Raw genomic sequence first — 13,821 nt, 5'->3', positions numbered from 1 at the left:
AGCCATGTCGGTCAGGTTCCCGGGTTCACGAAGTTGCATGGTGTCAGTGGCTGCAAGTTGATGCCGGCCATTTTTGGCAGCTTGCTGGCCTCGAGGGACATTGTGGCCTAGTTCTTTCATGGTGAGGCTTGGGTCTGATGGCGTTATTCGTTCACTTCTGAAACCATGTTGCGTGGGTTGTGCTGCGGGAGCATGGGCACGCAAAGATGGACTGACACAGAGGCACTTCTCTGTTCTGAAAAAGACAGCGGCACCCTTTATTAAGCACGAACGTATATGCATGTGAAATCTTGGGTGATGCCACATACTGGTGGCGGCCAAATGCGTAGGCTAAACTGGGGCAACCTCTACAGTTGGTGGCTGAGTAAAGTGGTATACGCTTCCCCATCAACAATCACCAATTAGATGCGGCTGCAGTTGGCTGCTCTGGCTGCCTCTGCATATTGGTGGTCTGGAGCTGATATCAGCACTCAAACTTGCATAAACTCGCCAAATGGGCCCAAATTTGGTTGCCGTAAACACGGCTAAAACATATTCTGATGCTCTGTCAGTGCATGCAATGGTACACTGGAATTCAGGCTTTATAACCATGACAGGCAAGTGGGAGGACTAATGACGCATTCTTATATTCTTTCTTGGTTTGTTGACAGATTTCGTCCCTACAAGTCCCACAAGCAGGAGCTACAGCAGCTGATAGCAGATTTCAAGACCCACAACCAATACGAGAAGGTGTTCTCTAAGCTAACAGACTTTGTCCCGGCCTCATTTCTCACTAAGGCTCGGCAGGGTCCGTTCAAGGAGCATGTGAGTATCTCCTCCTCTGCATGCGCTGCGTGTGTCTGCTCGAAGCCACAGTGCTTCATTCGTTAAATCTACCAGGCAGGTTTTCCAGTTGCAGTTTAAAGGGGCTGTGCAACACTTTTTCAGCACGGTCAGAAAACGCTGCTGATCGGTAGTCGAGGCTCCCGAAACCACTGAAAACACGTGAGCCGAACATTATAGCGCAGCTTGGAATTTACAATTAATTCTCAAAGTGAGCTAGAAATTGTTACCTCTTCTTTCTACAAACCAAATGACCGTGCCATAGTTACCACGACCGCCGCGGGAGGCCACCACTTGCCTGCCCGCATGCTCGCGATCATACTGAAAGTAAGCTGCCGTTTGAAAAAAAAAAAAAAAAGGAAAGAAAATGTGCTCAAAGGCCATGATGTGCGCATGATGTATCTTCTGTCCCCTGTGCCATCCCTCCCTGCTTATCTTCTAGCACGCTCGTCGGGACGATAGAAGACAGAAAACATTTACAGTGTGCAACAAATCTCTGTAACTCCGCTCGTATCCGACTGATTCTAAAAATTTTTCTGGCACTTAATTCGTGAGGCAATAAACTAACTTCATTCTTTGAGGGTTGAATTTTTTTGCAAAATGCACTCCGAAAATGTGTACTTTTTATTGCTGAATTAAATTCTTCAGACGATTCTATGTAAGAAACAAATTGTCTAATATTTTTTTTCATGACCGTAAAGTGACAAAAAATCATTTTTGTTTCATACACATGGTTTATTCGTGAGTAACGTCAAGCAAAATACTAAAAAAAAAGCACCTATACGATTTTTTTATAAATAAAAATGCTTGGGCAACTACGATTTTCTTGTAAATAAAAATTATGCGTTGTTTTAAACATAGTTCACTGACATACAAAAATAAACACACCAGAGTATTTTTCTGGTAAAAAGTAGTCGCCTTTGATCCAGTCACCATTGATCCAGTCCGCATCGCCTCGCTGCACATGCTTTGGAGGTGTCTCTCCTTCATCATCCGAGTCTGAACTCTTAAGTAAATCCTCGTCTGACGAACTGACATCCAGTGAATCAGATTCTGATTTGGCACTTGGTGAATAGTACACATTGGGGGAATCGCTGCTCCATTCACTACCAGCAGAGCAACCGGCACGCACTTCCATAGCGTAAGCGAACTGCGTGAGTGAGCGCGCGGTAGAAAACTGTATGGTTGTGCACCCATCCGGAAAGCAGAACGAGTGAAAAAGCTATATATAATAATGCTTTGTCTTATCGCCAATGGGACGGAGTTCGTTTTTCCCGAGTCCCCATAACAGGAAACACAACGACAGCGGCATCGTTTGTGTAATTTAGCGCTGCACGGTAACAGATGTAATCGCGCCCCGGGGAGCAATAAACAAGAGTATAACAAGTGGTTGCCCTTTGAGAAATTACATAAACCAGACAGCCATCAGCATTGTGGGCGCGAGAAGCGATAACCACCCGAAGGACAAAACCGAAACCAGCGGCACCGCGCGCGCACGTGCTTGGACGCACAAGCAAAAGCCAGCACGCTGCTTTGGAAAGAAGAAAAAAAAAACATCGGTGCACGAAAAAAATTCCACGTATTCCCAAAGTGTGGCAGCACATGCCAAGCAAGAGAAATGATTGAAAAAGGCGCGCATTTTAAACATACTGGCAATGACATATATGTACGGCGTAAGCCCTCTGGTAGCTGTTAGGTGATGCCGTACATGTACAGCGTAAACCCTCAAAGGGTTAATGAAGCCATTCGATGGTTACCTTGAAAAGTGTTGCAGGGTCCTTCAAAGAGGCCCGACAACACTTTTCCAAGTATTTGTCGAATTACCTAATTGCTGGAGTTTATAGTGCCTCACGAATCAATTGCCACAGAAATTTTTCGAATCTGTCTATTTTAAGCAGAGTTACAGGGATTTGTCGCACGCTTCGAGCGCTTTCCCTCTCCTTTCATCCCAGCGAGCACGCTGAAAGCTACACTGGGGGAGGGAGGGGGATAACAAAAGGCATTAGGTCAGTGGGCATCATGACCATGAACACTTACTCTTCTCTTTTTGTTTCAATGCGTCAGCTCACTTTCAGTTTGTTCAAAAGCGCGCTAGTGCTGCTAATCTGGGCACGTGGCAGCCATGGTAACTGTGCAGCACGAGTGCTCAAATTACCCAGTGGCCATGTCTCCACTGACGTCGGTTCTGAGAGAAGAGCGAGCGATACCAAGCTCTCTTTGAAATGTAATTGTAAATACCCTGCTACATGCACTGCTATAATATTTGGCTCACATGCTACCTGGAGTCTCGACTACAGATCAGCAGCATTTTCAGACTGTGTTCAAAAAGTGTTACAGGGCCCCTTTATAGTGTAGCGTTAAAACACTGTGAAACGAGCTGAATTCTTGCTCTTGTGTTTTTTACTTGAAGCATAGTGCTTTTACTTGTGATATGCTGTTTAATGAGAAATCTCACCAACGAACTTGGTGTTTTTTCCTTCCAGATCTTTCGTTACCTCCGCATGTTTGACAGTGAAGCGGGGTTCGAGGTTATGCGATGCGACCGTTACTCGATGGAAGGCAATGTGGGTGCCAAGATATGTGCAACCAAAAAATGGTAAGCCTTTTTCTGGGTCGGTGGTCACACTTTCCTGTTGCCATGTATATTGAATTAGAAATAGTCCAGTAGCTTCAATTATAGTGCTTACAGTGTAACGTGTAACACAAGTTTGGGTTTTCACCCTGTTAGGGTCCCTGTAACTTACGTTTTCCATATTGCTTAGCAGGACTGACATTTTGCCTGGTTGTTCACGTTTGACATTTGTTCATGTTTAACTTCAACAATGACTGAAAAGACAGAAAGGGGAATCACTGCGTTGTCCTCTCTTTTACTGTTTCTCGAGTTACGTTTGGCGCTCAAGCCAAAGAAACATGTGGGGGGTGTTTCAAGAAATGTGTCCTAAAATTCTCATAAATGAGGCAAATGCGAGATTTGCTCACTGCCTTCATAGTTACCTTCTCTGCAGCGAAAGGCATTTTAGGATGACTACTGACCAATTACGGCGGTAATTGCAAAGATTAAGCTTATTACATGACTCAGTAAATAACTTTTTAATTAGAGGAGGTAAGCATGACGGTGTCTTCTTGCGTGCCTACGATAGCATATAATTGGTGTATGATAATTTAAACCTTGATTATTGAAACCTCTAGTCTAATTACACAGAAGAAAAAAATTCTAGTTGGTCATTGATGTCTCAGTGTGCCTCAAAGTGTATGTTTGCTGTATTTATCCTAATCTAGGCTGACTCCTGAAATTCAGAAAATGCAAAGATTAAACAAGTTTCCTAGTATGTAAGTTTCCTAGTATGTAAGTTTCCTAGCAAAAAGAGGGCATTCAGCTGTGAAAACGACCTGCAAGATTATTGAGGCGTTGCACTTTCGAAATGCTTCCTTCATAATATTGGCCGGAAATTCTTTTCATGCCGCCGTGAACCCAGTTGACTACTATTGCAGAGTCAAACTCTGCAATAACGAAATTGGTGGAGAAACGGGAAAATTTCGTTGTTGTGAGAATTTCTTTATCTCAAAATAGCGCAATACAAATGGGGAAATGACCAGAAAAAGGAAAGTTTATTGCCAAAAGTTTGTTAGCTTGGCTTGTCGGCCTTTGCCATACAGCAAACGCATACATCTTTCTTCGCTGTGCATCAAGTGGTGCGTTGCGACGTCATTGTGCGTTGCTAAGAACGTCCAAATCGTGTCGAACGCGTCCAACACATCTCGTGGGTTGGGAGGCTTCTCTGTGTGGCTTGCGCCCTGCTCCTCAGTGTTGTCGGTATCGCGCACGCTGTTCAAGATGGCCTCGTCGTCCAACTCTTCATGCACTTTCACATCTTCATCGGGGCAAATAAAGTCATCGACATCAACGCTATCGGGAACCTCTTTGTCGAGGAAAGCTGTAGGCACACAAAGCGTAGTCACGTGCCGGTAACAAGCCAATGGCGATGTATAACAAAAAGTATAAATTAAACAACAAGGCGGCCATGACGACATCCGGTGCGAGCAACTACTTCCGGCAGCGTGCCGATTTTGTAAACAGTGATGGTGGCGCCCACGCATGCATAATGTAGATAGTTTTTGCACAATTTAAACGTACGGCAGAGGCATTTGAGTGCATTTTGCTGTCCGCGGACCTTGCGTGAGTAATATTACGTGCGAGAAACATTACGTCGCTTTTCGTTATTGCGGGATTGCAGTTCAGCAATGTTTCGTTGTTGAGAAATATGAAATACATTGAATCCTATGGGCATTCGCCAGGGACAAGAAAATATTTCGTAGTCGCGGGACTTTCGTTATTGAGGTATTTTGTTATTGCGGGGTTGGACTGTAATGAAGCAGGCGTGCTGAAGGAAACACATATCTAAACATGTTTCGAGCAATGCCTCAAATATTTGCAACCTCATTTGCCTGCATGTTCTTTGTCATTATGGACATTTCCGCTTCTCTCCATGTTCTGATAAGGTCCTCTTTTTTTTCTTCACCTCATTTTATTGGTCTCTCGGCAGCATCCGGCACTTTGCCTAACTGCATTCTTAGAACTAGGCCGTGCCACAGCTTTCTTGTATTTGCGTTTGCTATAGAAATGTCTTCTTACGTTCAAGTACTTTTGGTATATCAGATGGACTGCTACGCTAATTCAAAATTTATTGCTTTCTTGGATTGAGTGCTCCAGAAGTCACGTGGTATGCTTGGCAAGACATTCTTTTAACAGCAAAGCTGTTCAAGATGGAGATTACGTTGTTCAGTGTGAGCAGAAAAACGTTGCCGGGGGATGACGTCACCACGTGTTGCCTAGCAATGCGTTGGAGGGAGGAGAGGAGAAGTGGAGAGGAGGAGGAGAAGAAGAAATAAATAAACAAAACGAAATAAAATTCTTGGCATGGCGGGATTCGAACCCAGGTACCCATGGTCTGAAGGCGAGCATCGTAACCACTGGGCTATCCACGCACACAACAGAACAAGCATTTGTGGGAACCATTGATTGCGTTTCTATGGGGGAGAGGACGAGAAGAAGATAGAGAGAAAAAGAAATAGAGAGAGAGAGAGAGCCTCGACTTGGCTTTCCGAAGCTTAACTGTCCCGATATGTGCTCGTGTGGCTACATCTCTAGGCTTAACTGGCTATCTCTAGGCTAGGCTTGGCTGGTATGCTAAGGAAGGCCGCCCAGCTCAGCTGTTCCTTCAGGCCTGGCACCACTAGTGCGAAGCCGCCCTAACTTTTTCTACATCCTTTAAAGATTATGATGGATATGAACCAAGTTATTGTTTGCATAGAAAAGATTATTTTGAAATCTTGTGCTCCTAAAGTAACCTGCTACCACTGCCACTTTTCAGCATGTAATGTCTCTTATTTGACAAACTGTTTTGCATAGTGCCTGCTTGCTGTATGCAGATAAACAAGTTTTCTTTAGTTTCAGTTACCATTCTGTTTATCACAACAAAAGGAACCTTACCCCGCGCATTGGTTCTTGTAATAGCGAGAGATCTTTTGCTTTGCAGAATTGCATTTTGTTTGAATCGGGATAATTGAAACTTGTAATTTCAACTAGATTGTTTGTTTCAATAAGCTTTCGATCCACAAAGCTGAATAAACCTTGTTTATTTGCACGCAACATGCGAAATGCTTCACAAAGTGGTTTGTCATTCAAAAGACATGCTGCCAAGTGGCAGGGATAGCTGATTGCTTTATGAATGCAAGATCTTGAAACAATCTTTTCTGTGCAAATAGTTACTCAGTTATTAATCAGTTAGCGTGCGGGCCAACTGTATTGAATCTCAGTCTTGTTTTTCATAAAGAGAAGTCACTTTACAAAGCTGAGATCTGCAGGCCAGAATTTGGTGTTTTTTAAAGGGACCCTGCAACACTTCTTCAGTATAGTCAGAAAACGCTGCCGATCGGTAGTCGAGGCTCCTGAGAACATGCGAGCCAAACATTATAGCGCAGCAAGCGACCTGGAATTTACAATTAATTTTCAAAGTCAACTAGAACTCGTTCCCTCTTCTTTCTAAAAATGATGCCACATGCCCAAACGACTGTCATATGCCCAAATTCCCGACCATTGGCGGATTTGAGCATTGTGAGCTGCATAGCTACCGAGGCTGCTGCGGGATGTTGCCATGTGCCCACGTGCGCTCTCGCAGTCACACTGAAAGTAAGCCGCATGTTCAAAGAAAAGAAAGAAGAAAAAGTGCTCAAGGTCATGACGAGCGTGTGATGTAACTTCTTTGCCCTGTGCCATCCTTTCCTGCTTAGCTTCCAGCACACTTGTTGGGGCGAGAGAAGAGATAAAGCAATTACAGCGTGCAACAAATCTCTGCAACTCGACTCGTATACTTGACGTATTCTAAAAATTTTTGCGGTGGTTGATTCATGAGGCAATAAAGTCCTTTAATGAAGCCATTCGATGGTTACTCGGAAAAGTGTTGCAGGGCCCCTTTTAGACTCTGTACATCACTGCAGTCCACAATTTGTCTTGCATTCACCTATTGCCCCAGAGCCACTTAATTTCTTTATACAGCTATTTGAGAATGATAACACTTATAAACACAAGGTTGTGGGTTGGATTCCGAGCCAGGGTGGTCATATTTCTGGTAGGGGCAGAGTGTAGAAATGCTCGTGTTCTGAGCGGCACTCCTTAATATAATGGTAACTGTTGACTCCTTCGGTTGCAATTCCCATATTTGTGGACACGACTTGTTTTTGCTTGTTCTGTCGACTTGTGGCCAAGAAGAAGCAAGAGACATAAGCTTCGAATGAAACAAATGAGCAACATATATACATTCAGTGCGTCTTCAGTCTGCTGCATAATGCTGCAGACGGTCACTTTGCTCAAGGCACTATCGAGTTTTGACGAGTCGTTTGACGGGCCACATTCTGACAGCTTTGTCAAAAGTATAGCCCTTATTTACTCATAATGAATGCAGTCAATAATATATTGCAACTGCACTCGGAGCCTGAGACTTGATTCTTTTGATATGAAAGTGCAACATGACTAATCTCAGAAAATTAATTACCCTCTGGTTGTGATAAATCATTAAAAAATTATGGGGGATACTTAAAACTTTTTAAGAATGCAAAGGCAAAAGCATAGTTTGACCTTCTGTTGAACTTTCTGATGAACTTTCTGCTGACCTGCCGTTGCGCTTAAGTTCTGCGAGCATGGTGCCACAGCTTCCAGAACATTCTACGAGTGCTCATGCTGACATTTCCCTCTTCCTCCCCAGCGCCACCGCTGACCTTTCCCTCCATACCCTCCAGTGCCACTGCTGACATTTTCCCCCTCCCCAGTGCATTCACACATTGAGTGCACATGGAAGACAAAAAGGGACTCGCGCATTTGCTTTGGGTTGTAAGTAGGTGTAAGCACAGGAGCGGGTTGATTGGCGGAACATGGGAGAGGCCTTTGCCCTGCAGTGGGCGTAGACAGGCTGATGATGATGATGATGATGTAAGCAGCTTCTACCTGGTCTATCTCCATAGGCGTGCGCACGAGGGGGGGCAGGCCCCCCCCCCCCCCGGTCATCTGAGGGAGGCGCTATATTGGCCCCCACATGTTTACTCAGATGGACCTGTCCTGTCATTGTTTAAAGTGCGCAGGGTTATGGCCTAGCAGGTTTTTAATTATAATGATGGCCAAGGACCGCTGATGTTGCATTCCAAGAGCTGTCAACTTCCCACATTAGCCTCCGGAATGCCGGGGACCAAAGGTAGGCCGTCATCATGTCATTTTCATTTTTGATGTTTGCATCCAATGCAGAGCTTGATTTCTTTTGAACTCGACCAACGAGGGAGGAGGGACGGGCACTGCAGTGAGACTTCAACCCCCTAATGGGGAATCCTGCTCACGCCTATGTTTATCTCCTATTTAGGTGCTGCGGACAGTAACTAGCTTCCCAAGGTGCACATACACACCTCGGTGCTCTACCGCGTTCGGAGGCACATCGGTGCTATATGGCGTAGAACACTATCATACTGTGTTATTACTGTGTGTGCTATATGAGGCACACACAGTAATAACAAACAACCACAACATTTATTGGGTTTTCTTAACCCTTTGAGGGTCGAATTTTTTTATTACTAATTTAAATTATTCAGATGAATCTATTTCAGAAACACCATCTCCCGCTAAAGGGGACCATGAGGCGATGCGAAGCAGTGTTTCGGCAGGTAGAGCCTGTGTTTCAGAGGGGGAGTGGTGAGGGGTAAAGGGGAGGGGAGAGAGGAAAATGGGGAGGGGGAGAGGAAGTGGAGAGCGTTTGTGCATGTGCAGTAAGGGTGGTCACGCCGCACACCACCACCACCACCGGATTGAACTCCGCTATAAGATGCTTCAAATCTAAAAAATTCATTCTAAAAACACAGGGCGTGCAAACACGGACACAAGAAAGAAGTCATGACATCACAAACGCCGACTAACAACTGAAGAGATGCAGAAAAAAATTGTCGTAATGATTTTAGGGGGACTATAAAGTGACAAAAAAACCGTTTGTGTTGTTACATACACCTGGTTTATTTATGAGTAACAGTAGGATAAATTCGGGATCAAATCTCGGCCGCGGCGGCCACATTTTCGATGGATGTGAAAATGCTCGAGGCCCGTGTGCTTGGATTTATTAGGTGCACGTTAAAGAACCCCAAGCGGTCGAAATTTCCGGAGCCCTCCACTACGGCATCTCTCATAATCATATTGTGGTTTTGGAACATTGAGCCCCAACAATTATTATTATTAGCAAGATAAATTCTAAAGAAAGCTTATATGAGTGTTAAAAAAATGATGCGTTGCATAAACAGCTCACAGACGCACAAAAATAAGTGCACGAAGGGTCGTCAAATGGAAACGCGGGGGGAGAAAAGTCACCTTTGATCCAGTAAGCATTGTCTTGCCGCGCTCGCTTTTGAGATGTCGCTCGTTCATCAAACTCTGAGTCTTAACTCGAAAGTAAGTCCTCATATGGCGGGCTGACATCGAATGAGTCAGATTCTGATTCGGCAGTCGAGCGGTTATTCGGAGGAATCGCCATAGCGCAAGTGAACCGTGCTGGTGAGCGCACTGAAGAAAATTGCAGGGCTCTGTGTGCATCCAGAAAGCAAGAACAAGCGAGACGCCTACAATAATCCTTCGTCATATCGTCAACGAAGGTGGCAGTGGTTTTTGCGAGTCCCCAAAACTGGAAATGCAACTGCAGCGGCATTGTTTGTGTAAGTCAGCGCCTTCATGGAAACACGCATAACAGCGCCCTTGGGAGCAATAAACGAGAGAGTAATAAAGTGGTCACCCTTTGAGGCACTCTAAACCAGACAGCATCAGTTTTGCAGGCACAAGAAGCGGGAACCACCCAAAGGATGAAACCGAATCTAGCCGCCGCGTGCGACTGGATGCGCATAAAAAAAAAATGGAGAGACATTGGCGCAAGCAATGAATTCCATGTATTCCCGCAATGTGGCAGCATATGCCAAGCAAGAGAAATAATAGAAAAAGGCGTGCTTTTTAAATATACAAGTGATGATGTACGTCAATGACCATGTCGAGGTTGTTCGCGGAGGACATACGTGTACGTCATTAACCCTGAAAGGGCTAATGCCAACGGTCAATGTTGGCCCCGGGCATGATGGGGTTGAACTTCGATGGCAGGGGAAACAGGCAGCAAGGTATGCAAGCGACGAACGGAGCTGGGGTGCTCACCTTTGCCCCTGCCGCTTCATTCCGACGTCCTCCTTGGCTGAGCTCTCTGTTGCTTCTCTCCTTCTGTTTCGTCCTTTGCCGTCGATTTCGGCGGGAGTCACTGTTACTCGTTTCAGCCAAAGGGCACGCGGATTTCGTGGTTGTGGGCGGTCCCCTTTGGGTCCGCTTCGTCAGAGTTGGGATCATAAAGCAAAAGAGCGAGAGAGTTAGGCTAGGAAGTTCCTGGGCCTCTCTCTGCGAGGGAATCATACCGGCATTTCGATATTTCCTACAGGGCGCTGAGGCTCGTGTTATTCAGGCTTTATGCATCTCTGGTGCAGGTACAAGAATGAGAAGATCCCGCATTTGGTGGGCTGCATTGCGGAGCTGACGGAGGAGGAAGAGTGCCAGCTGCTGTGCCCCGGCAAGAACGATTTCAGCGTCATGTACTCCTGTAGAAAGAACTGCGCCCAGCTATGGCTTGGTCCGGCTGCCTTCATCAACCATGACTGCCGGCCCAATTGCAAGGTGAGCCTGTGCAGGCTGTTTATTTTTTGCCTGTGGCCTCAAAGCACTGACAAATGCACACATGAGCAGCATCTTTATAGAGCTGCGCGAATAGCAAAATTTTGGGTGCAAAGCGAATTCGAATATTGAAATGTGAGTGCGAATCGAATCGAATATTTTTAGAATATTTCTCGAATATTTCTACAATATTTTTCGAATACGTCGAAGTGAAATTGCAGAAAAAAAAGTTAGAGAGGATTCCTAAGCATATTCTTATGAGAGAGCAACATGAAAGTTTCTTTTCACTAGGTTGATGAAACACTGGTGGGGTGGTGTTTCATAGTTGTCTTATCAAGAATGAGGCAATGTTGAGGCCGAATTCTATCTGTGTACATGATTTGGTGCCACCAAAGTGTTGCCGACAACACTTTACACGTGGTAGGCAAAGATGCCATTTCCTCAGCCTCTCCTCCTCTTTCAACTTATGTGGAAGCACAACTGATGTGGCGGACAAGGGTGTGCTCCCTTCAAAACCGGAGTTCCAAATCTGCCTCGTAGACGTCGATATATAAGAACATCTGAAATTTTGGATGCTAAAAAGCTTCGGCTTCCGATTTTTCGGACTTCCTGCCCAAATTTCAGGTCCAAAACAGCATTAATTGACTCCCCCTTCTGCCACATCTTTCATCTTTATGTTGGAACCAGCATCTCCTTGAGTTAATACATTTGCAACCGTAGCAAAGCTTGAAAGGTAGCTTTGCCGCAATACCGGGTGGGATGAGGTGAAGCATATCGAAAATCTGGGAACCACTTCCAATCGGACGTTGACTGTTCTTGGTAAAGTTCGACCGTAACGGAGCTTGAAAGGCAGCTTTGCCGCAATACCTGAGTGTGATGAGGTGAAGCATACTGAAAATCTAGGGACTACTTTCAATCGGACGTTGACTGTTCTTGGTAAAGTTCGACCGTAACGGAGCTTGAAAGGCAGCTTTGCCGCAATACCGGGTGGGATGAGGTGAAGCATATCGAAAATCTGGGGACCACTTCCAATCGGACGTTGACTGTCTCTTGGCAAAGTTCGACCGTAACGGAGCTTGAAAGGCAGCTTTGCCGCAATACCTGAGTGTGATGAGGTGAAGCATACTGAACATCTAGGGACCACTTTCAATGGGACGTTGACTGTCTCGGCAAAGTTCGACCGTAACGGAGCTTGAAAGGCAGCTTTGGTGCAATACGAGAGTGTAATGAGGTGAAGCATATTGAAAATTTGAAGGGGTCACTTTCAATCGGACATTGACTAATTGTTTTTGGGAAGTTCGAATAGTAAAATTCCAGTGCGAATCGAATCGAATAGCAAACACTATTCTAAAAATATTCGAAATTTCGAATATTCGCACACCCCTACATCTTTATGCAAAAGCTTCTCTTTTTGTTTGTGTACCCCTGTAAGCGGCCTCATGAAAGAAGGTCAGGCATGCGGACGATTGCAGAGGAGTCGAGAACCAGACGATACAAATGCTGTCCACCTTAAGCCCAACTTCCTGTGGTCCTAAGCAGCCTCATTTTGTATGTGAAGGTCAATTTTCTCCTCTTCCTCCTCGCTGATGAATCGTCTTAGCAACGAGCATGCACAGTGTCGGTTTGTTCTCCTCTCCCGTGCAACCCTAATAATATGTGCACTTAATCATGAAGTGGGCTTCGCAGCAGCGCGGATTTCTCCTTAATGGGCATCTTCACGGCATAGCGAGCCCATGCTGCAGATAAACCATCTTTTCAGGTTAATTACACGTGGACTTTCAGGCTGATTACACGTGGAATTTTGGAAACTTTAAATTTGTGTCAAAGTGAACTCAAATACTGCAATATTCATTCGATTATTCGAATTGCCAACTCGCCCAACCTTCAACACTTGTAAAAGATGGGGGTTTGCAAAATATTATGGGGCCCCTTTAACATGGTGTTTCGCGAAGCATTACAGGGGAAACACAATCTACATCACGCAACATCATGTGAGGTCTTTACTGGTCATTGATGTTTGTCTTAAGCAGCGTTTCTTCATTAAAAATCTGGCGACAAACTAGATGTACAATCTTAAAGGGGCCATGACCCGGTCACCCAACAATTTGCGGTTTTCAGCGAAAAATAGAAGTAGACTGTCTATTGTGCCTGTACATATTTAAAAATTGGCCCGTATAAGTATGTTTCAGTGGAAAATGAGCCGTAGAAGTCGCCGGCAATAAACCCCACCCACAGCCGGCGACCGTCATTTTGCCATGGCGTGTGGGACGTCATCTGCTGCACGGAGCAGCGCCGTCGTTTTCTGCCACAGTTTCAGCCGCTGAAAATCGTTCATTTTCAATGCCCAGCTGAAGGAGGTGAAATAGCTCAATTGAACATGCAGAGGACCACAGAACAAAATCGTTCGCTGGAATGCAGACACTCGCAAAGCAAGCAGCTCGTCACGTCACGGCTCACGAGTGGGTCAGTGTTGCCCGACTCTCCGGCGCTCGCGTGTTAAAAAAATATTCATTTATAAATTAGCTGCTCGACCACATGCGCTAAAATTTTGCCAGCCTGTTTGTGAATGCACAAGGATTAACCGACATAACACAGATTATGATCGAAAATTGGGCGTCGTGGCCCCTTTAAGCTGAACCATTCAGAGACTACGTTACGTAGAAAATCATTGATATATTCGACAGTGGATTGATATTGATGAGCCGTCTGCTATGCCACCACGTGCTATCGCACAGTCATGGGAGTAAGCCGGAGTTTTTTTCCCGCACTTTAGA

The 13,821-nt window shown here is 45.2% G+C and overlaps 1 protein-coding gene across 2 annotated transcripts in view; it reads left to right on the top strand.

The window, feature by feature from the left end:
- Nucleotides 1–13,821, top strand: part of LOC119383577 (histone-lysine N-methyltransferase KMT5B) — a 33,926-nt gene that overhangs the window by 6,326 nt on the left and 13,779 nt on the right. For both annotated transcript variants that reach the window (XM_037651810.2, XM_037651811.2), the window contains exons 3-5: nucleotides 651–804; nucleotides 3,306–3,418; nucleotides 10,864–11,050. In XM_037651810.2, the coding sequence (XP_037507738.1) occupies nucleotides 651–804; nucleotides 3,306–3,418; nucleotides 10,864–11,050 (454 nt within the window). The remainder of the gene's footprint in view (nucleotides 1–650; nucleotides 805–3,305; nucleotides 3,419–10,863; nucleotides 11,051–13,821) is intronic.

Source organism: Rhipicephalus sanguineus, chromosome 2, assembly GCF_013339695.2.
Source record: "Rhipicephalus sanguineus isolate Rsan-2018 chromosome 2, BIME_Rsan_1.4, whole genome shotgun sequence".
Lineage (NCBI taxonomy): Eukaryota > Metazoa > Arthropoda > Arachnida > Ixodida > Ixodidae > Rhipicephalus > Rhipicephalus sanguineus.
This window is presented reverse-complemented; position numbering and strand designations above follow the sequence as displayed.